This window comes from Chenopodium album, chromosome 9 (assembly GCF_948465745.1).
Source record: "Chenopodium album chromosome 9, dcCheAlbu1.1, whole genome shotgun sequence".
NCBI classification, from domain to species: domain Eukaryota; kingdom Viridiplantae; phylum Streptophyta; class Magnoliopsida; order Caryophyllales; family Amaranthaceae; genus Chenopodium; species Chenopodium album.
In genome coordinates this window covers 61915751-61942954 of record NC_137842.1, presented here as the reverse complement: position 1 = coordinate 61942954, position 27204 = coordinate 61915751, and the positions used below count along the sequence as shown (strand labels likewise).

Here is a 27204-nt window from a genome sequence, read left to right as displayed (position 1 = left end):
ACCAACAAAATCCACATAACTCGATTTTATAGATGTTCCCTAATCATTTCCACTGCAATACGTAATTATAACTCAAATTCAATAATTTAAATCGAATCAATTTTGATAAAGTATAAAACATATTCTTGGGTCTTAACTTAAATTTTTTTATTGAGTTGGTCCACTAAAGGCCTGTTCTCATACGTTTATTTTCAGTTCAGTGCATTTCAGTTCCTAATTTCCTTCTTTTATAAAATATTCATTTCAGTTCAGTACGTTTAGCTAAGTTCAGTTCAGTTCAACTGAGTTCAGTCAATGAGAACATCAGTCCCTAACATGGTATTAGAGTTAACACGACATAAAGGTCACGGATTCAAATCTCATCCACCCTCACCTTTAAGTGGAATATTAAGCGCCGGATAACAGATTATTTTGCCAAATGGTACTATCTCCACAAACACCATCACTAGTTGTATATATAGTTACATTATATATCCAGGTACGGAGTACTTGATCAGTTGATCTTTTAAGAGGAGAGTCTCTGGCACAAACTTTATGTTGGAGTCAAGAAGAAGTCACCGATAATGTTCCCCAATCCCCCAACGAATGATACCACACCGTCAGATCTCTATAAACATCAAATCTGGATGGTTAGATTTTAATAGCACGCCCAATCAGCTTTTGTTTTGCAACATTATTATTACTATAGATACGGGCGTGGGTTACTTGGGATTTAACCTGTCCAAATAGTTTTAACATGGTAAATATTAATTATTTACTGCATGCAAAACACAGTAAAAAAAAAAAAAAAGTCAAAATTATTACTCTATTGATCATATTAAACTATTAAAGTAGTGTAGAATTAACTTTGGTTTAATTATTAATTTGTTGTTTGCTTTTTAAATGAAATGAAATCATCATGATGATTGTTTGGACTTTTGGCTTACATTGTGTTTGCCCACTTTGAGTTTCTGACTTTTTTGCAGCTGTTTCTGCCAATAAGTTAGGGGAAAAAGGAGAAATAATAAATATGATTATAAACTTCAATTATAGACTTGATATTTTATGTTTGGCGATTAATTATTATGGTGTGTTTTTTCTTTTTAAGTTGAAGTTGGTAATCTTGGTATACTATATATGAGAAATTGTACGAATCCCTTACTTGTTGTAACTATAATTGTCAAAGAAACTACGATTAAAGATTTAAAGGTGTGGGAATTTTAGAAAAAAAAATAAAATTGGAATGATTTTACCATAGTCATGGTGAATGCATGTTTTTCAATAATCATAAGTAAAAAACAGGTAATTTTACCTCTATCTATATCACAATACTGTAACACACATTTTTGTATATAGTAGTCGATAATAAATGAATTAGTTTGGATCAGAGTTGTAAAAATCTTTGTTAATGTCTATTGTAATGATGATTTCCTGATCAATGTGTGTTTATTCATAATGAATTTACAAAATCATTGATGAATGGTAATTAAATGAAAATTATGAAGAATAACACTAGCTAGCTAGCTTATTAGTTTGAGGATGGGGATGTGTTATCAATTTACCATCATGCGTATTATGATGATATTCATTCAATTAAAAGATCTGAGCCCAACTTCTCAATATTATTGATGGTTGCTTTTGACAATTAGATGATATCTTATATCTTATTATTTGGATAGCTAATACATTATACATTCAACATTCTAAGTACGAAGTATATATTGTTAGTTATTGGGTAAAAAATATTTGGTAAAATAAGTTCTACATCATGGTTATGTTAAACACCTGTTATATAATATAGTTGCATGTAATTTCAAGTGTCTTTCAAACCTATTTTGAATCAACATCAATCAATCAATAACTATATACTAAAAAACACACCAACAATGACACATGTCATCTCCTATTGTGTCATTTTTGAAAAATATTTAATCTTAGTATAAAACCAGTTGGTAAAGTATATGTCGATTCCAATGACAAAATAGAGAAGATTGAAAGGGAAAATATTTGATTGAAGATCTTAAACTCACTGTCGCGCCGTGGATCATAATCCACTGCCTTAGAAGCGAAATACGCCACCATTGGTACAGGTTTCCTGATGACGCACGCCCCCCAAGTTTAACGCAACTCTCATTCGTAATTCGTGTACCTGAACCCGAAGAGTGGAATTACTCAAGAACTGTTCAGATCTCAAAGAGAAGGTTTTTGTTTTTGTGTCTAGGTTTTTTCTTTTTTCCTCTCTCAAAAAACGTGCGTGAAAAGTAGTAGTATCTTTATAAGGTCTCCAAAAGAAACCTAATAAATATAAACTTCCTCTTTGCTGCAGCCGTACACGATGGTATAGGTGTGTAGAAAAAACTTGTCCGCAGAAGTACACGGTCGTGTAGGAAATAACACACAGCCGTGTAGTCGGGTTTATATGGTCATGTAGGAGAGAACACACGATCGTGTAGTCAAGTTCATATGCAAGAGCTATCACACGATCGTGTACTATTAGACACACGACCATCGGACCATGTATCAATTACTGCGAAACGAGTCTACAACTAAATGAGAACAAATATCTCTGGTTGCATTACCAACTCCAACAAAACCTTATACAAAAATAATCATCAATTAACCTATACTAAAAGCAAACCTAAAGTGACACTTGTCACGATGCTATAAAAAATTTTCCCACCTTTTTTTCTTTCCTTTTTTTTTTGCCAAATTTTAATAACTTCCATTTTATAACCTACCATGATACTTATTTCCATTTTGACAACACATTTAATCCAATCATACTCAATTAATTTTTTTTTTCAACATATAATTTATATACTATAAATAGTTTAGTTACAAATATACTAAGGCCCTGTTTGATTCACCTTAAAAAAATAATATTAAGTAAAAATAATTTCAGTTCAGTAAAAATAAGTTCAGTTCAGTAAAATTAATTTCAATTCAGTAAAAATAGTTTCAGTTTAGTAAAAATAAGTTCAGTTCAGTAAAATTCAGTTTTCTTAAAGAAGAATTATAATAGAAAATCAGTAAAAATAATTTCAGTTCAGTAAAATTAATTTAAGTTCAGTAAAAATAATTTCAGTTCAGTAAAATTAAGTTCAGTTCAGTAAAAATAAGTTCAGTTCAGTAAAAATAATTTCAGTTCAGCAAAATTAAGGTGAATCAAACAGGGCCTAACATAGTTTAAAATTAAGGTATTGACATATATCATCATCTAAGATTATCATAATAATATTATAATTTTTTTTCCTCCGACTTCAAATTTATTTTAATTAAAATAGGAACAACAATTTTGGTAGGATAATTTGTATAAATCTTACAAATATACATAACGTTTATCAGAACTAACAAAATCATTTTATTATATTATACTCCTCCATTTTTTTATAAGTTATGGTTGAATTTGCACATTTGTTGAGACACAACTTTGACCATCAACATCTTTAATTAGAGACTATTATTTTGTTACAAATATTTTTTTTTGGATAAATTTGTTGAATTAACACCATTCTTTATAATTTTTGTTGTAAAGTTTAATTATAACCGTGCATGGTACGGGATTTAACCTAGTTTCTTATATAAGTTAATAACAAAGATAATTACTTCAATAAAAAAGATTTGATATACCTTTTCAGACAAACATTTATGACTACAGTAGAAATAACATAATTTGCAACATATTTTGATTCACAATTTTTTGTATGCAGCCTACTGATCCATGTGGTAGGGGTTACTCGCCGAGTTATTCGGCCAGGGTTTATTCATCCCGCCCTCGTGGCTCTCTAAACACCAAAAAAAATTATATGGAGTAGTTTTAAAAATAAGAATAAGGATTTAGGTTTTGATCAAAACAATCAACCATCACTAATCATCCCCAAATGTATTGATCTCGATCAACAACTTCTTTGACACATACTCAACAATCAAAGAAAGTCGATTCTTTGAATGTATCAAGGAACAAAAACGCCTTATAATTACCAAAATTAGCTCAAATAATGTCACAGAATTTGAAGATGCTTTTTGTTCGAATAGAATTTTAGTGAACTTTAGTACAAAAATACAGTTCAAGAGTTAAAAATAATAGGAAATCAACTATTGTGATGTTATGATACGTAACCTTCTAGTGGAATCTTTGTTCTTCTCTTCATTACATAATTCAAACACCAAAATCAATGTAATTTATATGATTTAAAATGTAGTTGAAGCAACTGTTATTTTCCCACTGAAATCTCACACTCTTCTCTTACAAAATAACCCAGAATCTCTGAATCAAACTTTCACATTTATTATTGTTAAATCAGATTCAAGATTACACAGTGAAAGACAGCAAAACGACAGTGTTTCTCGAATCAACACAAACATGAATCCACAAAACACAAATACATTGCAAATTAAAAAAATTAAAGCAGAAAAACTGCCATTTTTTCCGCTGACTGTTCCTAATTTCTAGAAATTTGGATCTATATTGTCTTAACAAAAATTAAAAAACGTTTGATTAAAATAAGATTAGATTAGATGGAATAAATTAGGCAGGATCCGTTTTTAAAAAAAAGCCCGGATAAATTAAGATAAGTTTAGACAATATAAGTTCATATAAATTCGAACAAAACATGCTATTTTTTCTAAGATGATATGGTAGACAAGATAAGTTTTTCTTTGTTCCCTGAACAATTTAACACCCAAATAATATAGCAATTCCATTTATTTTTCTTAATATACATACGAGTATAATTTAAGTTAGAAGAAACTCATTTAATTTGACTAATTTTGTAGAGCATTTGGTTGATTTGTACATAAAAGGCTCCTGGGAGTGGAAGGAAAGGGTAAGGGATCCCACTTAAAAGGATTAGAGAATGTCATAGTAGTATAGGCGTAACACCTCTGGAGAGCCCCTAAAACTAAAAGTCATTTCACAACCTTTACATTTTTTATCACTAGACCAAATATTATTACTTCTTCGTGACAATAACGAGACATAACTTAGGCCATATTTTTTTGAGCTTCCGAACAGAGCAGGTGTTAATAGAGCAGAACTGAGCAGATTTTACTTAGTGGAACAGAGCAAAACAAAACAGCTCTAAAGAATAGGGCCTTAATACTTAGGGTCTGTTCTGATTTACTGAAGTGAGCTGAGCTGAACAGAAATGAACCGAACTGAACTGATTGGAGGTGAACCAAACTGAACTGATTGGAGCTGAACTGAAATTAAGTTGAAGAGAATTGGCCTTACAGACATATGACCTATAGAAATATCTAATTCTAATGCATAACGACTAACAGATTATTAAGTATATGTAATATTCTATGTAAGATCACCATTACTTAAAAATGATCATAGTTTTAATTTAGCCAATGTTTGGTATATTTTCTGGATGGTCTGCAAAGGTCTTTCCTATAAAGTCGTTTGCAAGCGTGTGATTTAGCTGTCGAATTGTGACGTTTGTTTGGATTGTAGGAAAAAGTTTATAAAAAAGAGCAAAATCTCAAAGTATCTTACTTGGTACTATAAGTATAACATGTGTATTACTTATATAAACTTGTTTTTAGTATAGTATAAAATTTACTTCGTAAGATTTAAGAGTAAAGAAAGATACTACTGTATTGAAGTAGTACTACTAATTCAGAGCTTCATCTTTGTTATGTCACTCTCTCACACGATCGAGATGTTACTTTCTGTGTGTGTGTTTTTGTTAGCACTGCGCAGTTAATACGAGCCATGCACCTTATTTTATGATAGTAACTTGTTGGTACCACCCTTTAATTTGCTTGCTTTGAATCTCTTTCGGCTTTTTTGTGTTTATAGCACGAGGTCGTGTACGTATGTTGTTGTTGTTTAAGTTTAGTAATTACTAGTAGTTGTTAATTGTAAGATCAGAGTTGATCGAGTTTAAATAAGAATGTACTTTTGGTTTTTAATTATCATTTGTTTTGTGTATGAATAAACAATAAGTTTATGCTTTGGGGTAGTGATTGAATTAATGATAGACTGATAAGTCATTGGTTTAATCTTCTATGAATGGAATGCTTAAGTTGCCAATATGACCTGTTAAAAGTCTCATATACGTAGTAAGAGGACATGTGAACAAAAGAAGTAAAATCATGAATTTGTGGACATAATTTGTTACGAGCGATAGGATAACTTCAATAAGGCGAACATTTCTTCGAGTAAACAATAAGGATATAAGTTTCATCTCACATATTTTCAAGGTGCACATATTTATATTTACATTAGTACATAATACATGTGAACTTGTGAAGTCATTCAACATTAAATAATGGGATCTCCACTATATATATTGCAAGGGTCAAACAAATGAAGTAAGCTTGGTACAACAAAAAATCAGCTAAATTTTTGGGGCCTTGTACCTCATTACTTCATTAGCACCATTAAAAATAATTAAAAAATAATGCTAAAATAATAAACATAGTCTTGAATTAAGCAATATTAATCTGGTATTCCAACATTCTTAAGTAAGTTAAAAAAATAGAAAAACAAGAGTAGTTTAAGATTAGGAGAATACTAAGATGAGAAAATGAAGAACCAAATACGGATAAAAAGGTGTTTATGCCGGAAATTCTGCAGTAAGTTGTCGGTGTTAATTGTCTGCTAAATACTCTTTAAAAGGTTAGACAAAGAATAATAAATGTAAAAGGAACTGGTCCAACTGATAAATAAACTATGCAAAAGAATATGCTAAACCTTTTCTATTTTCTATTTTCTTTTAATTTTAATTTTAATTTTAATTTTAATTTTATTATAATTATATTTTATTTTATTTTTTTATTTATAATGATGATGGAACAACATCTGCTGGTCAGGCTCCCCCTTTTTTTCTTTACAATTTAAAATTATTTTTCCTTTTTTCTTTCTGCTAATAACTTTTTTCAAGTTGTTTCCTTTTTTTGCAAAGAAAGAATTTACACTTTTTATTCTGAGCTGATTTTGTATTAGACGGTCTAAACAAGCGTTTTTGTCTTTTAATTAAACTATTCCGTAACTTTTATATCCTAAAAATACATGTAATTAAGGTTTTTTTTTTTCTATTTAATTTAATTTTGCCCATTTATTAAACCTACACATCACTTAGCTCTTGAATTCTTGATATACTAAAAAACAAATAAGAATTTTATATTAAGTTGTTTCATTTCTCGTTCTTAACTTTTTTATGGATTATTTTCTTGCTGATTTAATCTTGAAACAAAGTGTTACAATGACTCTGTTCTTTTGAGCTGTTTTGCTAAAATTTATTATGCTTATGTTATTAAATAATAGAAATAATAATATAATTAATAATTAGTTATAAAATTAATTATTAATCAATAAAATTAATAATTACTTAATAATATTAATTTTGGTTAAGGTATGATCAATAATTAATTAATAATAATTAATATAACAATTATATACAATTTTCACAAAATAAAAAAAAAACAATTATAAAAACCGTAAATAAAACATTATAGTTACAATGCTAAAAAAACTAGAATATTTTAACGATAATAAAAGCAATAAAATATGACAATTTTCATTAAGCTAAGCGACAATAAATACGCTAAACAATAACAATAATAATAACAACTGGCTAACTCTTTATCGAAAAAAAAGGCTAACTGCTTTGCTGTGCTGAAAGCTTAAAATCTACTTTGCTCAAAAGCTCAAAAGCTCAAAAGAACAAGTCCATAATGTAACTTTTAGGGCCTGTTATCTTACGTTGAAATTCAGTTCAGTTCAGCTCATCTCATCTCAGCTCAGCTCAGTTCAGTTCAGTTCATTTCAGCTCAGCTCAGCTCAGCTCAGCTCAGTTCAGTTCAGCTCTGTTCAGTACAGTTCAGTTCAGTTCAACTCCTAATTTCCTTCTCTTAAAAATTATTCAGTTCAGTTCAGTTCAGTTCAGTTCAGTTCAGCACAGTTCAGTTCAGTTCAGTTCAGCTCAATTCAATCAATGAGAACATGCCCTTAGTCTTTGTGTTTGAACTCCATAAGCATAATGTGTATGTTTTGACTATGAACAATTGTCAAAATGTATACCTTTTTTTTTCTTTTTTTTTTCGAGCATGTCAAAATGTATACTTAAAATAATCTCTTTGTCTCATTTTACTTATCATTATCATATTAAGTTATTAGTCCAAAAATTCTAGCAAAAATTAGTAAAGACAAACAAGTAAATTAGACTGAGGAAATATTTGATCTAGCAAAATAAACCCATAAAACATTCACCAATTTTTATATGTGGCTCATCACACCGTGTGAGTAGCTATTATGGAGGTTACTATGTTAGTGTTAAAGGGGAATTCAGTTAATGTTACAGGGGTTAATTTATCAGTATTATAGATGTTACTCGGTCAGTTTATAAGGGTTCTTAGATCAATTTATAGAGGTTATTCAGGGCCTGTTCTGATTTACTGAATTGAGCTGAACTGAACTAACTGGAGATGAACCGAACTGAATAGAAGAGAAGGAAACTAAAAACTGAACTGAACTGAGCTAAATTGATTGGAGCTGAACTGAACTGAAGCAGAAGAAAATAGACCCTCAATCAGTGTTATGAGGTTACTTTATTCTTTTTATAAGCGGTTACAGGTATGACTAGTCATACACAAAACGCATTCTATAATTTTTTTTTTTTACCAGAATTTGGCTTTTCTTTTGAAATACAAAAATATTCATCATCATTAAAATAAAAAAGAAACTTTGGAGGAGGGGGCAAAGAGCTACAGAAAGGGCCAAGGAAGGTTCTTTTCTGCATCAAATCCATTTCTTTAATAAGTGCATATCTTTGTTCTCTCTCCTCTCCTTCTTCCTCTTCATCTACATTTTCCACTTAATTCAAGGTTATATCTGAATTACTTACTGTATTTTTCTCTGTAATATTTCAAGTGGGGTGTTTAAACTTTAATGTCTAGGCAATTTAAGCATGATTACATAGGGTTTTCAGAGGTTTCTTCAATGGAAAACTCTGTTCATTCACCCAAGTTTTCTCTGAAAACTGAGTTAAGTCTTGGATTACCAGGTTCTGAGTCACCTGAAAGGAAACCTGGGGTTACTATTTTTGGTAAGGATTTTGAAGGAAAAACCCAAAATGGGTCAATTAAATCTTCTTCTTCTGGGGCTAAAAGGGGTTTTTCTGATGCAATTGATGGTTGTGAAAAATGGGTTTTTACTATAAATGGGAATTCTGAGTCTAATTTGAGTAAAGATGGAGGGCAAAATGGTAATAATTTTACTTCTTTGGAGAACAACAATGTCCCTTCTTCCCCTAAACCTGTTCAGGACAAGCAGCCTCAACTTTCTGCTGCTAATGAACATAATTCTGCTCCTGCTTCCAAGTAAGTTTTACAGTATTTTATTTATTTGGATAAATTTACTGCTATAATTATAATATATGGTTTTATTTGTGTACTTTGTTTAATAAAATACAAGTATAACTTCTGTTGTTTGCATGTTTGTCTGGAACTTATATTGCATTGTTTTTTTCTGTTTTGATGAGTTGTTGACAGGATTTGTTTGATTGCTCTTGTTAAATTAGTTGTTTTTTTTTTTGTTCTTTTGATCAATTTGTATACATCTTTTGGTATGCTTGTCAAGTAGAAGGATCTATGCTGCTTTTGAAGCTGTTCTAAATCTGTGTCTTAAAATAAGTCTTTGTTACATTGTCTTTGATATTGGTTTGGATATTTAGAGACTTTGATTTAGGATAAACTCTCATACTCATACACACTCACAACTCGAACTCGAATCTAGGTGAAAACCGCTGGTACTTTAAGGTAAATGGAGTGTCCTAATAATGAAGGGTAGAAGTGTATATGAGAGGGGTGTTAGAATTATCTGAAAGGAATGATAGAACTTTTCATTATGTAATTCTGTTTCAAAATTGTGAAATTTGGATGTCTCCTGTATGATTTGGCTATTCTGTTTAATATAGTTCAGTTGTGATCCTCTTACTTTTGTAAGATTCCTTTTGTGTATATGGAGTATTGACTCATTGTTTGCAACAGGACACAGGTTATGGGATGGCCACCAATCCGATCTTTCCGAAAGAATACCCTGGCATCTACCTCGGCGAAGAACAATGGACAGACAGAGGAGAAATCAGGAGCTGCATGCCTCTATGTCAAGGTTAGCATGGATGGCGCTCCGTATTTGAGGAAGGTGGACCTCCAAACCTATAGAAACTATATGGATCTCTCTTCTGCTTTAGAGAAGATGTTCAGCTGCTTTATAACTGGTATATTTTATTTCTCTGTCTTGAGTTTGGTTCTTTTGTTGTTTCAGTGGTCTAGATGGTGATATCATTTCATCAGAGTACATAAACATTGTCACTTTCCACTATAAATTAACAGTCATGGGTTCGTGATCTTTCTCAGTGGGTACATCTCGTGAGGAAACGTATGAATTTCCTACTGCTCTAAATCCTGATATAACATCTTTGTGCATGCGAGTTTCTTGATTAGGACATCTATAAGTGAAATGAAGTAGGATGTTGTTGTGAAACTGAGCAGCCACAGTTATCATTAAAATTTTGATTAAACATAGGATTTATGTTGTTTTCCTTGGGTGTCAAAGCATTTATGTTATAAAGAGCTAAATCAATCGGTATAATGAGTTTCCAAGGCATGCATGATCTTGACATTGTCTCAAACGGTAGAAATTGACTGATTTAATATTAACGATTATGGTGCAGGTCAGTATGGTTCCAATGGGCATGTAAAGCAGGATGGATTGGCCGAGAGGCAATCCACAGATCTTCAAAATGCCGAATATGTGCTGACATACGAAGACATAGCTGGTGATTGGATGTTAGTTGGTGATGTGCCCTGGAGGTAAGTGCTGTTTGTCCTTCATCTCTTTTTTCATAGTAGACTTTGCACTGAAAGAAATGCCTTTTGGTGAGGTTTGGTGGTCGCTAGATTTCTGATTGTCAAATACATCAACATCATCCTACTGCACAATTTCCTGCTTCGCAATAGGATTAACGCATGATTATTGTGGCAACCTGATCCAAAGGGGTTTGTTACTGTTCTAGTTGTGATTCAAATTTTAAATTTAACTCGTGTAACTCTGTGATACCTATTTTATGTTGAATTCCTTAAAAGTGGCTAGGACCTGTCATGTGTAATGGGATCAAATTGCCGTTCTGATCTGGTCAATTGGGTTGTATGTTTGGTAATTTGGTATCATCCCCTAGCACCTTCCCTGTCTAGCGGCTTTGGTATCATATACCTTCTAAAGTTAAGGGAATAATTGAAAGATATGGCAAGTATATGGTTTCAAGCTTGTGGTTTCAAACTAACCTTTCTCAATTTATCATCGAAAGAAATATTGCTTATTTGCTTCATTCGAAGGACATTTATGCTGTTATGCTGATAGCTCTGGACCCTTCTGATCAATTGTTTGTGTAACAGGATGTTCACTGAGAACTGCAGGAAGCTTCGGATCATGAAAGGGTCAGAAGCTATTGGACTAGGTTTGTCGTAATAGAACTTTGATAATTTTCTGGCTCATTAATGTCAGCTTAATATTTATGTGGATGCCAAAATGTTGCTCAAAGATATTCATTCATTTCCTTTAACAATCCCTTTCGTTGAAAATATTGATGATCAAATCTTCTTTTTGGCAGCTCCAAATGCAACTGAGAAGTGCAAAACTGAAGCCTGAGAATAGATGCAGGCAGTATCGGAGCAACTAGGGAGGCATCTAGTGGAACACCAGGAGCCTTCAAGAGGTTTTGAAATTTAGGGAGTGTTTATGAGTTTATTAGATTTAATGGTTGTGAAAAAAAAAAGTTATTATGTACTAGATAAATATACATTATTGTAGACATTTCAAGCTTTTATATTAACCTCCTGAGTTTGGGTGTGCATAGTTAGATCCCTTTTTTTATGAAACATTTTGATTCAAGAGGCATGAAATTTGGATTTATAAAGTTCAAAAATTCAATAATGAAAGGGCAAAATTAAACTTAAATTCTATGAAAAATTTGGACATCCTTCTACAAATTTTCAATATAATATAATATAATATAATCCCAACAAAAAACTTAAGTTCTATGAAAAATTTGGACATCCTTCTACAAATTCAACCTGCATCAAAGTCATATAGTAAATGATTTATTTTTTTTTAAAAAAAAAATGATTTTTAGCATAAGAATAGATTCTTTAAAATGTTAAACGTTTGAATTATATATACGCATTTTTTTTTTCTTGTTTTTTTGGGGCTATGGTCATATTCTAGGTTACTATATTTGGATTATATTCGCCAAATTTTCATTTCAATTTAATGAGGTGATTAATGTACTATATATTCCAGGGTCCAAATATACACATGTTAATCATGTAATAAATCAAAACTCGACAAGTCATGCAATTGGTGCGACAAAATCTTAGTTCAGGAGATACAATGTGCAAGTACACATTAAGGACTCCAAAACAAGGAGAAGAAATCGTACTATGCAAATAGCTTGTAAAAAATACAGTCTGAAAACAAGAAAGTGGCTATTTGCAAATGATCTTCATATCCAACTCATCTTCCCAAGTTCAAGTAATTCCAGCTCAAAGAAACACTCGAAAAGGGGGATAGTATCATATAATGCCAATACACGAAAGTATGATGCTCTCCATTTGTTATATTGCAAAATACTTATGATATACCCACTAAAATCTTGCAGAATCATCAAAACTCATAATTGATATAGGAGAAAAATATTACACTCAAAATAAATAAGTTGATATTTAGAGGATACAGTATCTAGCAAATCTTGCCTAACCAAAGAAGTCAAAAGCAAAAGAAAAAAAAAAAACTTTATATATAACATCATAGCCAAAGAAATCAATTACATACTAACTCAATAATTTTGTTGGTTAGAGGGTGGAAAATTATAAGTTATGATTGCAAAACTTGAACAAGGTAATGGAACAGTGGTAGGTGAAAGAAGAAATATATCATTGCTGTAAAATTACCTAACTGAGCTGAATGTGTGCATATAGAAGCCAAAAACCTGAACAAATATTTTCTCTGCATATATTTCTGACAAACCTAAGATTCAGGCTCGGAAATCTGAACATATACCATTTGAGTGTACCCATTAAATACAGATCTTTCGAGTCTACCTAGACCTAGCCTTTGGAAGAGGTTATAATGACCATCTTCAACAATAGGCGGAACAGAACGAGCAGGATCATATCTTGTTTGGTGGGTTAGAGATGGACCTGCCACTGGTGGAACCTCCCAATAGATATCTAAGATTGATTCCACAAATCTACTGTTCTGGAAGTGCTCAGAGTAGGAGATTAACTTGTTGCTATGATTAAAGTCATCGCGCATATAGCCTCTTACACCCCACCATGATTCACTAGGCCCACAGAGTTCATCGATATCCAGTGCTTTCTCCCAGAATGGTTTCCTTTTTGCTCTTACTCTAGCTTCATCGCTTTCTTTGAAGCAACTGTGGCCTCCTCCTGGAACAAATTTAGCTTGATTATTAGCAACATTAACAACTATTGTTTTTTCATATTATTTTGATCAAGATATTCGAGAAGCCACCAACTTTGAAAACAAGAGATAGAAAGTCTATCGACAAAAAAAATATGATGCCAATTTAAAGGTAACATCAGCACTTGAATTGTGTTTAACTTGGTGTTGGAAGAAAAGAGAGCCACCCGGCCGTGCACGCGTGCGGGGGAGGGGGGGGGGTCAAGAAAACATTGAAAAAGCCCCAAAATTGTTTCAAAAAACAAGGTGGTACACAGTGCATTGTTCAATGAAAACTTAGAAAACAGAAGCTAGGATGGATGATAACTAGGTTGGAAGCAGAAGGAACTGTACCTCTGATGTAACTTTGATCACAAATTTGTCTCAAGGAATAATGATCTCCAGTTCCTGTGTCATAGTTATCTTCAAAGACAATATGTCTGAAACCAGCCTTTAGTGCCTGTTTCAATCTATCCAAGCAGAATTTTGAGGAAAGGAGGTAGTCTTAATAAGTGACTTGATCATTAGCATATATAGCAAAGGGAAACAAAACTTAGAAACAAACATGGCAAGGTGATTACAAGGATAAAGCGATCAACAATTTCTGGTCAGGCAATGATACCTTTTTAGTTCACTCTGATGGTCATCGAAGAAGATAAGAACTCGACTGAGATCAGTAACCCCATGTTTCTTCATTACACTTTTCCAGTCAACATTTCCAAAATCTACGAAGTCCTTTCCTGCCAAGTATGTGCAATTTTGATCAACATAAGCAGGACCCTTCTTCAGATACTTCTCAGGATGACGGGGAGTGACTGATATTATCCTAGTGTACGGCATAGCTTGTCGCAGCACCCATGTAGAATGCCCTTTAAAAGCGCCACTCTCTATCATGAGATCTGGCTTCAACCACCTTGCAATAAACCACAGTCCAAAGCTATGGTCAAATCCCATGCCAAACATGTTGTTTTTGATTGGCCGAGTTTCATATATAGGTATAAATTCTTCCAGTCCACTGATGAGATCCTTGGAAGTCCATTCCACTGTTTTTCCATGTTTCGATCTGCCTTTTGCCAACAAGAACAATTAAAATGGTGCAGACAGTAAGAACTAGATCATGTTTCGGTCTGAGTACAGATACTTGAACATGGAAAAAAGGTCAACAAACAATCACTGAAAAACGTGATAAAGGCACATAGCACAAAGGCAAGATATTAAACAGCCATAATCCCTCATCATAGATGCAAATAATGTGCTTTATGTGACATGCATATAAATTAAACAAGCAGAATAAATAGGCCATTCCATACAAATATGCATTCATGCAGACAAGGCCAGAATTTATAAGCCTAATTTTTTATTGTGCTTCTGGCATACGGAACAAGATGTTAACTAACATAAATCAGGCGGACTGCAGGTAATTCATAAGTGCCATTTGAATTTCTTGACACTTTAAGAGAGCTCAAGGCATGAAAATTCATGGCATAGCTTAAGATGGAAGCTGTGCATTTCTCTGTTATAGTCTGCTCACCCCCTTAAAAAAAAAACTTCATTTTGTGATTATCTCTAGATTGCAGTATTTATTTGTGATTGTAAAGTTTATCCCTCTAATCTCAATTGACATGTCTCCATTATTTAAGACCTGATCATGTTAATTCAGATTTTAGATTGGTGATAGTTTTGATTCTTCAATTGTGATTTTTGGGTGACACATTTGCTGGCCAGATTTCCATGGCTTGGTTAGATGCTCGGCGGACTAGGTTGGACAGAGGAGAGGAGAGGTGCGGAGGAGAAGAGAGACAAGGAACTAAAATGAGAGATAGAGAATGCCGAGATGATCAAGGAGAAGAAAATGGGGGGGGGGGGGAATCTGTAGTTCTAGGATTTGATCTTAGCCAGCAATATAGCTTCGCCATAGCACCCGCTGGACTGTCAAACTGCAAGGATAACGACTACTCTGTAACTTAAAAGTTCCAAGTGATATCTGAGCCACTATCAATAGAGGATGATGACATTAATAGCACTAAAGGGGGCCCACTAATAGAATCCCTCAGCTTTTTCTCAGAAACATAAGCAATCACAATCGCACCTTAATTTCTACCTCACTGTTTTTTAAAATTTGGAACTGATAAGGAAATTTATTCAAGGCTTTGGATTGAAGATTTCTTGCGTTCCCAGATCAAATACTGGCATTTGAATAAGTTTTCAAGTAATTTTATTTGTATCATATGTAACATGTGGGAATTCAATGATTAGGGTTTGACAATTCAGGGTAAAATTTTAACGTATCTATACAATATTGCATCTTTCTATAGGTAAATGCTGTGATTACCCCATCAAGAAACTATACAATAATCGACAGTTAGGTTGAAATCATGAGCCCTAATTCTAAAATTTCAATTTAGCAATACCTCACCTTTTACACAATTGTAAAAGCTTTAGGCCATGTTTGGTAATTGGCTTTTTAATGGCTTTTAATTTTTTTAGGTGGTCAAACAGCCAAAAAAATGTGTTTGGTAATTGGCTTTTTAGTTAGCGAAAAAGCTGGCTTTTAAGCCAAAATGAAAAAGCTGCTTTGAGTAGCTTTTTTGTTGGCTTTTGGCTTGTTAGCCAACAAATTATCTAATAAACAGCCAACAACCAACAATTAATTTACCAAACACTTTTATAAACAGCCAGCTTACGACCAATTTCAAAAGCCATTATAAACAGCCAAACATTCCGGCTGGTCAAACAAGCCAAGTGAACCAGCCAACCGCCAACAGCCATATGCCAAACAAGGCCTTAGAAAGGAAGTACTTGATTTGGGAAAGCCAAAAATTTTCAATCGACTACATTAGATGACCTCCTCTATTCGAAATACAGAAGCAATCAAAGCTTTTAAGATGGAGAAGTGAGGCTTTTAAAATTAAAAATATACACCAAAAGCAAACATACAGGAGATGGAGAAGTGAGGCTATTGTAAACAGTTATCATAAGTTACAACCAACTCCATGTCATTTTTAAACGCAACAAAGCACACGGGCAGCATGTAAGAGCCTACACCAAATCTCTGTTATCCGTGAACCCAACTAATCAAGCAATTTATGTGCCCATTCCAAATAATCATTACTAGATTGTCCACAACATTGATGAAACCAACAACTGAACATAAGGAATTGTACATAATTGCAACTGGCATCTCTTTTCAAAACAAGGAGATGCATATACAAAATGGTGGTTAGTCCAGTTCATTAATGACATGGTACATTAAGTGTCCAATGAATTTTTCATCATGAGTCTATCAAAGAGAAATACAACTATCAATTATCTAAGTGTGAATATGCAGTAGACAATCCATTGCTAATTCTAGTAGCTCAACTACTCGCAATCATTGGCAAGGAATTCTCCTTATGTTCAAGCGTGTACTTAAACTACCCAATCGATAAACCCAAATTTCCTAAAAGATCTAATTTCCACTGAAGGCCTGAAGCTAAACATCCACAAAAAGCTACTCACAATTCAATCCAACTCTTTGTATAGGAGCTGTAAACATGAGCAACACCCAATTTTAGCTTCCTAATCCTTAAGCTCTCTCAATCAAACATACAGTAGCTTATATATATGGAGTAGCAAACAAACAATACTTTCAATATTCCAAAATCAATAGTTTTTTTCAGATCCAACCTTCCAAATGTACAATATTTATAACATAGAGTAGCATCTATAACATCTAATCTAATTAATGATTTCCAAATTCCCCAAAACCTATAGTATAAATACAATAATCTAACCCCATTTCCATTCAATTTACACAAATCATAAACATTCAAAATCCCCCAAAATAAGCAATACCCAGATTCAAATAAGCAAAACCCAGATAAATTTCATCAAAAACATACATTCAGCAATCAAATCCAGATCCAATTTCATTCAATTGATCACCAAAAAAACCCAAAAAAAAAAAATTTGAAAGGAGAGATTGAATAACTTACACCAGGGAACACCAAGAGATCCAAAATCAGAATCAAGCCCATCAAATCCAAAGAAAGCGAAACGAGAATGAGGTTGAAAGAAGCCCCTACTTGGAGTAGAAACACAAACAAGAGAACGAGTGTAGAAAACGACGGAAGAAGTGAATAAAACGACGATGAAAGTGAAAGCAAGGCAAGGCCAAAGAAGACCATAACGAGAAACAAAGTTGATGAAACGAGTTGAAAATGCGACGGTTTTCTTCGTCTTTGATTCATCGTCGGATTCTTCGTTTTCATTGTCGTCGCCTGAAACTGCTGTTCTTCGAGAAGAATGCATTCTCTCTTGAACTCCTTCTCTCTCCATTTTTTGGGAATTTTCTCTCTCTAAAATGTGTTAAGTGTAAGAAAGACTGAGAGTGTGAATTTGAGTGTGTGAGTGAGTAAGAACACCTGGGGTTGGTTTGATTTTTGATAGAAGTTGAGGACTTAGGTGAGATTTTTTTTTTTTTTATTGATTGTAAATTTTTGATTTGATTTTGATTATGATTTTTTTTTTCTTTTAGATAATGGATCTATCTCCCATCGATAGGAAATTTTACATGAAATTCCAACATAATCTCCTATGATAGTGTAAACTAAGTGTCTGTTCTGATTTACTGAACTGAAGTGAATTGTTTATGAGAGAAGGAAATTAGAAAGTGAACTGAAATTAAGCTGAAGAGAACATACCCTAAGTACTATTATAGCTTATAGAGTACATGAGTTTCACATATTAAAGTTGATCGATGATTTCTTGTTTTGATTGATAAAAATCAGTAGAAAAGATTTAATGCAATGAAGGAGGTACTACTTAAGCATTAAGATGATAAATAAACATTGTTTAGTAGGTTACAACCGAAAAAAGGATAATACTATGGACGCTACCAATAATACAATCATCTTAATAAAAGGATAAATATAAGGATTGTATAAACTCATGGTCTAGGTCTAGGATATAAGCCGGGTGTAGAGATATTGCTATTGCAAATTTCAATTTATCTTTCAAGGTTGTTTTAATCAACAAGATGGTTTATATATGGTTGATGGCAGTGGCACATTGTGTCTTGGTAGGAGTACAAGTTGTAGGACACCAAAAAAAAAAAGTTACCATCAAAATTTTGTCAAAATAAAATGCAAAGTGCATTATTATGTTCAAGCTTAATAGCAGTGCAGTGATTGGAACATTATCTTTTCTATCAAAGGTCATGAGTTCTAATCTCTTACCCAAAGGTCATGAGTTTTAATCTCTTACCCAATATTCATTTTTTTTTTTTTCTCTCTCTCTGTTTATTCTTTTTAACATCCTATTATTTAATTTTCTTAATGTCCTATTTATCTAATATCCCAAATAAGACAAAAACTTACCATTTGTCACATTGGGCAAGAATAGTTTTCTACTTAAGATAATGAAATTGATGATGTACTAATACGCTTTCAAAACTTGAAGACTCGTCAAGTTTTATTGTACCATTTCTTTTTACATTATGTATGAGTACACGTGAATTATTAGTTATAAATCCTTATAATTGGTATTTTGAATCATGCTATTTGATACAAAAAATGTATCTAGTGATTCCGAACCTAATAACGGGGTCATTGCTTAAAGCTTTGAATAGCTAGGGGTAATATTATTTGATATATTTTGGAATAATAAAGGTTTGACAGATACGATTTTTAAGTAATTTTAAATCTTGACATTAATAAGAACCTTCTTTTATGATTGCTGTGAGACACGTAAATGTGTCTTAATTTTTTTTTCAAAAGATTTTAAAGCCTTGATAAAAGGGTTCCAGATGATATGGTGTCCTACCAGTGTAAAAATCCTGGCTCCTCCACTGCTTGATAACCTAGTAAAGAATGCATTTCATAAATATATAATAGGAGATTGATAATTTAATTACACCACCTTATAATTATTTTCAAACTCCTAGCTCGTATGCACTCTTTCTAAATGAGAGCCCCTCTCTCTAGCATACTAGAGCCAATTTTCTTAGCCACATACGCAACCACCAACTTCAACCTTCCTTTCCCCCTAATCCATAATGGCCTTAAGAGTGTTTCTGATCTATGCCTATGGTCGCAGTGGTGGATCTTAGCCGAAAATATTAGAGGGACAGGAATTTAAATATTTAACCTTTTGCTCAAAACTAATCACTATGCCCTAATATTTTATAAGTAAATATAGGTTATTTAAGTACATTAACTAATTAATTATAATAATTTACGGGGGGTCGGGCCTCGAATGGCCCCGGTGGAAGGTCCTCCTCTGTCTAGGGACTCCACAACAAATTAGGTCTAAATTTTTTTTTGGCTAAGAAGAATTAAGTGTGGGAAAAAAAATTAAAAGAAAAGAAATTTTTTAACTATGAGAATATGACGTGCTATTTTTGATTTCTAGCCAATTCACTTTTTCATATGTGGTTATTCACTTATTTGTTTAACAAATAGGCTTACTCATGATATATTGGTTATGCTTGATTGGGGTTTACTTAATTTCCAATGTACAAAAAATGAATAGGCTTAATTTCCAACTTTGAGGTTGTAAGATATACTCATTTCTTTAATTTTATGTCAAACTTAACTTATTATTATGCATGTAAGATATGTTATATAGCATTTGATTCCTCAAAATCCATGTTATATTCTACATTAGTACAAGATAATACAATAGACGTTTTATGCTGTTGAAATTATTATAGGAAGAAAACCTTTTTTTTTGTAAAAGAATATATATGATGGAGGGACCATAAATTAAATGAAAGTATTTGACTATTTGTCTATGGCTTAACCCTCAAAATTGCCCTCCAAGTTTAAAAGACAACTTTTAATCTATACCTCTACCACTAATCACTCCACACATGTCTATTAAAAATTCCACATACACATCCATAAAATCGTAAAGTTGTTAGTTACTCCATCAAACTAGCAAAAATTAACTCTTCTTCTTCATCTTCTCTTTTTCTTAAATCTAACTAACAAATACTACCCACATTTTCCTCTCACCCACTTTTAGTAAACTAAGATAAAAAGAGCACGTACTAAAAAAATTGATCACAAAAATAAAATAAAATTATACAACATTTGTTACAACCATGGATTATTCTCTAAGAAAATCATCCTTCAATAGCTCCTCCCATGGTTCTTCTTCCTCCTTCAAAAATCGCTCTAATGGTAGTGATGACGACGAGTCATCACCTACACTCACAATCGAACACCCCCACCACATCCACGACGTTGGTGGTAATAACACCCCTTCGTCGCAAGATGAATTCATCGTTAAAATTGATCATCAAGATGATACCTTGGCCATCAACAACAAGACTAGCACTAGCCATGGTACCCTTTGGAGAGGGTCCTCCGAGGAATTCTCGTTCCCTAAGCCTATCGACGACACCATTAAAGACGACGAAGATGGACGGACTAGTACAGGGTCCGGAGGGTCAATACAAAGTGGTCATCATGATCCAACTATAGGTGACATGTCATTAGACATGGACATGGACGTGGAAGAGTTACGACAACGACATAGTAACAATAACGATCAAACTAAAATTCGACGTCAAGTGTTACAAGGTGGTAAAGGTCTTCCTCCGTTACACCCGGATTATTCTAGTTGGAGTCGAAATCCTAGTGAAATTCAAAGTCCCGATATTAGTAGCAACTTACAATATAAGATTACCCCGAATAACAATTCTAGCAACAATGATAATGGATCAAAGGAAACTCGTGTTTCGTTCCACGAATCTTTAACCTCGGATTTAGCTAGACGACCTTCAGCAATGTATAGTAACGTGCAAGATGACTCTACATCGTGTAATTCGTCGAATTCGAGGGATGATGAGAATAATTTTGATGATACTAACAACAACCATAAGAATCATAATCATAGTTCAGAAATTCGACGGTCTCCATCTAATAAAACAAATGCATCATATAGAAGAATGTCGTTAAGTAAGACGAGGTCTAGGCTTATGGACCCTCCGGCGTCTCCAACGGAACGTTCAGGTGTGATACCAAAGTCCGGTACAGTCAATATGAGGTCGGGTTTCCTAGGAAAGACGGCACCAATGTATGATGATGACGATGATGATCCTTTCTTAGACGAAGATGTACCGGAAGAGTTTAAGAGTGTTAAAATTGGTACCATGGTTGTGATTGAATGGGTAAGTCTTATTGCTATAACTGGTGGTTTAATTTGTAGCCTTGTTATTCCGATTTTAAGGAAAAAAACTATTTGGAATATGAAATTATGGAAGTGGTTAGTGTTAATCCTTGTTTTAATTTGTGGAAGATTGGTTTCGAATTGGGGGATTAGGCTTATAATGTTCCTCACTGAGAGAAATTGTTTGCTACGAAAACGAGTTTTGTATTTTGTTTTCGGGTTAAGGAAAGCCGTACAAAATGTTATTTGGTTAGGCCTTGCACTTATAGCATGGTACATTTTGTTCGATAAGAGGGCTCTACTCGAGTCTAGGAGTGCAAAACTTAAGATTGTTACAAAACTCTTGATTATAGCCGAAGTTGGAGCTATTTTATGGTTGTTAAAGACGTTACTAGTTAAGGTGTTGGCATCAAATTTCCATGTGAAAGCGTTTTTTGATAGGATTCAAGACTCGTTATTTAATCAATTTGTAATTGAGACGCTTTCAGCTCCCCCAGTGTACGATGATCAAGGTCAAGACGAGGAAGAAATTCAAAATGCGGGCATTAGTATGCCTTTTAACGTGCAAGGTACCGCCTTTGCACGTAGTAAGAGTGGTACAAGTAATACTAGTACCTTGCAACGTGCACCTAATGGTGCGAGGATTCATCAACAAGGGGTAAATGCAACAACACCCGTACCAACACCAATACCAACACCGACACCTAGTAAGAGTCCTATAGGGTATAGTTCAAGGTTATCGGAACCAAATCATAATCCGAATAAGAAGCAAGATGAGGGGATAACAATTGATCACTTGCATAAGCTTAATCAAAACAATGTTTCGGCATGGAATATGAAGAGATTGATTAAGATTATACGACATGGAGCTTTAACTACATTGGATGAACAAATTGTGGGTGTAACAGCCCAAGATGACGAGTCCACGACTCGTATTAGGAGTGAGGCTGAGGCCAAGGCTGCTGCTAAGAAGATTTTTCGCAATGTTGCTAAACCTTTTTCTAGGTCAGTTGTTACTCTTTCTCCCTTAATATGTTTGTTTATTACTACCTCCGTTACAGGTTATGTGTAACGATTTGACATAAAGCATAGAGGAAAAATGTCTAATCGTTGCATATAACCTGTAACGGAGGTAGTAATTTATTTTCGTTCTTTTTTGTGCTACTCACTTGTTTAAATTCATAGTTACTGATAGAGCGTTCAAGAATGGAGGGAGTATTTATCTATCATTAATTTTGATTGAAAAATAAATTACGTTGTCATTTCACTATAATGTTTCCATTTTAACCATGTTCATCATCTGTATATTCAGATCACTTATTTTATGGAGTAGTATATATTCTTGTGACATAAATTGATCATACGTCTATTGTCTAAGCTACTTGTTTTCTTTGGTTAGTATGAATATACAAGTATATAACAAAATAATCAAATCAATTTTATAAATTCAAAGGAATTGTAAGTGGTTATGTGTGTGTAAGGTACGATTCACATTTTATTAATAAATTTTTATATGCTTAAATACTTTTAATTTTCATACATTATATATTTGCTTAGCATAAAAAATTTTGTGAGAATGTTAGGTACATATATTTGGACGACCTTATGCGTTTTATGCGAGAAGATGAAGCCGAGAGGACATTGAGTCTCTTTGAAGGGGGTATCGAAGACGAGAGAATTAGCAAGAAATCAATGAAGAATTGGGTGGTAATAAGTTACTACTCCATATTAAAACTCATTATATAATTTTAATACATAGAAATTCTTGTAGAAGAGTTACCACTAAATGTTTTAGCACTAAATTATGTCATGTTAACAAAAGATCAAAATGTAGTAAAATGAAAACACAAAAAATAAAATTTAATTAAGTGAAGATTAAATCACAAATTTAATTAGTAAAATGAAAGCACAAAAAATAAAATTTAATTAAGTGAAGATTAAATCACAAATTTAATGTAAAATTTTACATTCCATGCAATAGCTCAGGGCATTGCTCGAGCCTTAATACTGATTAAGTTTATATCTTATGTGTTGTTATCCAGGTTAACGCTTTTCGGGAAAGAAGAGCGCTTTCATTGACACTTGGTGACACAAAATCAGCTGTTAACAAGCTACATAAGATGGTGAATGTTATAGTTAGCATCATTATCGTCATCTTCGGGTTTATATTCTTAAACATCATTTCCTCACAATCTCTCTTATTCTTAAGCTCTCAAGTTGTTGTCGTTGCATTTGTTTTCGGAAACACTTGTAAAAACATATTTGAATCCATCGTTTTCTTATTTGTGATACACCCATTCGACGTTGGTGATCGTTGTGAGATTGATGGAGTTCAGGTACGCCAACTAAAAGAGTTGCTAACGTCTTTAAATTCCCCTGTCTCTTATTACTTGCATCATTTTGACTTTTTACACTGTTACATACTATGCTCATCTTTTTATGCTAAGATATTGTTAAATTTATTTACTAATATAGATATTACTCTCTCCGTGTTTTTTTAAGTGATACATATTGACCGACACATAGTTTTAGGCAATTTAATTGACTTAAATAAAATAAGAGGTAAGTGGGGTAGTGGAGTATTTAAAAATTGTTAAAGAAAGATAGTGGGGTTAATAGTTTATTGAAAAGTAATGAATGTGAGAGGAAAGATATAATAAAAAAGTAGTAGTGAGTTTGGGTGGGGGCCATGAGAGGAGAAAGATATAATATTTTAATGTATTGTTTTGCCAAAAAAGGAAATGTATCACTTAAAAAAACACGGCCGGAACTGGAAAATGTATCACTTAAAAAAACACGGCCGGAAATGGAAAATGTATCACTTAAAAAAACACGGAGGGAGTAATAATAATGAAGGTTAAATTTATGCGCATTGTAAACATGTTTAGTCAAAATGATGCAAGTAATCTCGAAAATGGGATTACATGATATATATTCTAACTTTAACTATTTTCTTCTTTCTTGATACAGATGGTTGTGGAAGAGATTAACATATTAACCACAGTTTTTTTAAGATTTGACAATCAAAAGATTGTTTTCCCTAACTATATTCTCTTAACAAAGCCAATCCATAACTATTATCGTAGCCCTGATATGGGAGATGGAATTGAATTGTGCTTCCACATTGCAACTCCTGCAGAAAAAATTGCCGTCATAAGGCAAAGAATAACAAGGTTAGATTCTAATCTTCAATTACATATAATCGCGCTTATAAGTATGGTGTATTAGCCTTTAGATTATATGGAAATGGAATTAACAACCTATATAGAATTTTGTTAGTGGACCAACTCAACCAGAAATTTGAACCCGTGACCTTTGTGTCACGTTAACTCTGATACCATGTTAGTGGACCATCTCAACTAAAAGCTTAAGCTTATGGTTGAAGCTCAGGATTGGTTTATATACTCTATCAAATTCTTACTTCTATGTTCCGTATTATGCAGCTATATCGAGAATAAGAAGGAGCATTGGTATCCAGAACCAATGGTCATATTGAAGGATACAGATGGTCTAAACATGCTACGAATAGCGGTTTGGCTACAACATCGAATGAACCATCAAGACATGGGTGAAAGATGGGTAAGACGAGCACTTTTGATCGAGGAATGTGTAAAGATTTTTCGAGAGATGGATATTGAGTATCGAGTATACCCTTTGAATGTTAATGTTACATCCATTCCAACTCTCAATTATGCTCAAGTATCTCCACCTAATTGGAATGCTCCTCCTTCTGATAGCGGGAAACAGGTTGTTGTTCCCTAGTAGAGTTATAGTGCAATTAATACATAATTAGTTGTTTAATTTGTCTTGTAAAAACAAAAGGTGATTGATTGCGTATAGGATTACAATGATTTTGGAGTTTTGAATTACAATTTGTTTTTCACTTTATCATAATTTTGTCAATGTAAAAATTTTTTGTTCACATTATTTAATTTATATATATATATATATATATACTCACTTTATCATGAATTAATTGGTAATGTTGTTAGAGGATCAATTTAATTAACCACTTAAGCTGGTGGTTATGTTCCAAGAATATGTTACAAAGTATATATATATTCTATCACGCCAATAATTTATATATTGACAAACGTGATGAGAAAATTGTGTTAGCTAATCTGAAATGGAGAAAGTATTAAATTACTCTAATTTTGTCATGAATAATCACAATGCAATATTTTCCTACATATTACTTGACATAACTAATTGATACTCCTTATTATTTTACTACAGGTAAGAGGAAAGTTGTTATGATTTGAATCGTTTATTTCATCAAATCACTTTCTTAAATAGTGTGCCAAAAAAGATGTGTAGAAAGTATATACTACCTCCGTTTCTTATTACTCGCAACAAATTCCATTTTTGGAAACTTCACATTACTCGCAACAACTTACTTTCTTTCCTTTTTTAGTAAGTTTTTGACCATAAAATGACAATTTCACCCTTACTTTTTTTTTATAAACATCCTAATTAAATTATAAATTTGTTCTTAATTATTACCTTAATCTCTAAGGTTAATTAATTTCACCTTATCAACATATTCATCCTAATTCATTCCCCTCCATCTACATCCAACATCTTCTTTCATAATCACCACCTTCAATGGACACCACCACCATCACCACCGCCACTACCACCGACCACCACCACCATCACCACCGCCACTACCACCGACCACCACCACCACCATCTTCAACGGAAACCACCACCTACATCGCCGCCTTTGTTTTCTCTCTCTTCCTTTGCCTTTTGTTTCCTCATTTGGCTATGAAACCCAAATTCGAAGGTTTTTTTTGTCAAATTTAACCATCAAAACTCTAGATCTAGAGATTTGAAGAGTTTTGATGGATAAATTTGCATAATTAAAGCTTTAATTGATGATAGAGAATGGTTTGTGGGTTCATCGAAGGTTTGTTCGTGGTTGTTAGGTTCATGGGTGCGGTGGTTTCGTGGGTTTGATTGAGGGTAAGGTTTTGATTTCGATTTCGTTGGTGGGTTTGGTTTTAGTTTCGATTGTGGGTTTGATTAGGGTTCTGGGTTCGATTGAAGGTTTTGAGTTTTGATTGGTGGTGGTGGGTTCAAGGATTTTTGGGGTTTTGTGGGATTTCGATCCAGATCTGTGCGTTTTGTGGGTTTCGCTGGTGGTGGTAGTGGTGGTGGGTTCAAGGGTTTTTGTGTTTTCGTGGGTTTTCCTGTGGGTTCAAGGGTTGGTGGTGGTGCTCGGTTCGTGGATGGTGGTGCGTCAGGGTGATGGTGGTGTTGGTGCATCAGTGGTGATGGTGGTGTTGGAGCATCGGTGATGATGGGTGGTGGTAGGTGGTCCCGGTGATGCTGGGTGGTGGTGGTCTGTGGTTCCGGTGATGCTGACTGGTTGCGGTGATGCCCGGTGGTGTCATGGTGGTGGGTTATTTAATTTAATTAAGGTTAATTTTTTTATTTTTTTATTTTTTTTTGGGTAGGATTAATAGTTAAGCATATACCCTTATTTTTCAATAATCACCCTTTCAATCTTTTGCCTCGACCTCCGCAAACTTGTACTTTGTTGCGAGTAATAAAAAGCGGAGGTAGTATAAAAAAATAGAGAAATCAAGTAATAA

At 33.2% G+C, this 27204-nt stretch overlaps 3 protein-coding genes across 3 annotated transcripts; 2 read left to right on the top strand and 1 right to left on the bottom strand.

Annotated features, from left to right (window-relative positions):
• The first annotated feature begins 8659 nt into the window (after nucleotides 1–8659).
• On the top strand, nucleotides 8660–11843 carry LOC145560057 (auxin-responsive protein IAA27-like). Its single transcript, XM_081621313.1, has 5 exons — nucleotides 8660–9309; nucleotides 9979–10208; nucleotides 10665–10803; nucleotides 11386–11447; nucleotides 11601–11843. The coding sequence occupies exons 1-5, from the start codon at nucleotides 8879–8881 to the stop codon at nucleotides 11636–11638; spliced, it is 900 nt and encodes a 299-aa protein (XP_081477439.1). The 5' UTR covers nucleotides 8660–8878; the 3' UTR covers nucleotides 11639–11843.
• Nucleotides 11844–12811: 968 nt separating this feature from the next.
• LOC145560056 (uncharacterized) lies at nucleotides 12812–17870 on the bottom strand. The gene is made up of 4 exons (XM_081621312.1): nucleotides 17425–17870; nucleotides 14073–14517; nucleotides 13805–13920; nucleotides 12812–13437 (listed from the first exon to the last, which is right to left on the bottom strand). The coding sequence occupies exons 1-4, from the start codon at nucleotides 17765–17767 to the stop codon at nucleotides 13016–13018; spliced, it is 1326 nt and encodes a 441-aa protein (XP_081477438.1). The 5' UTR covers nucleotides 17768–17870; the 3' UTR covers nucleotides 12812–13015.
• Nucleotides 17871–20534: 2664 nt separating this feature from the next.
• Nucleotides 20535–26858, top strand: LOC145557880 (mechanosensitive ion channel protein 6-like). Its single transcript, XM_081619058.1, has 7 exons — nucleotides 20535–22609; nucleotides 23188–23311; nucleotides 23647–23940; nucleotides 24575–24777; nucleotides 25048–25351; nucleotides 26536–26598; nucleotides 26691–26858. The coding sequence occupies exons 1-7, from the start codon at nucleotides 20535–20537 to the stop codon at nucleotides 26856–26858; spliced, it is 3231 nt and encodes a 1076-aa protein (XP_081475184.1).
• Nucleotides 26859–27204: the final 346 nt, after the last annotated feature.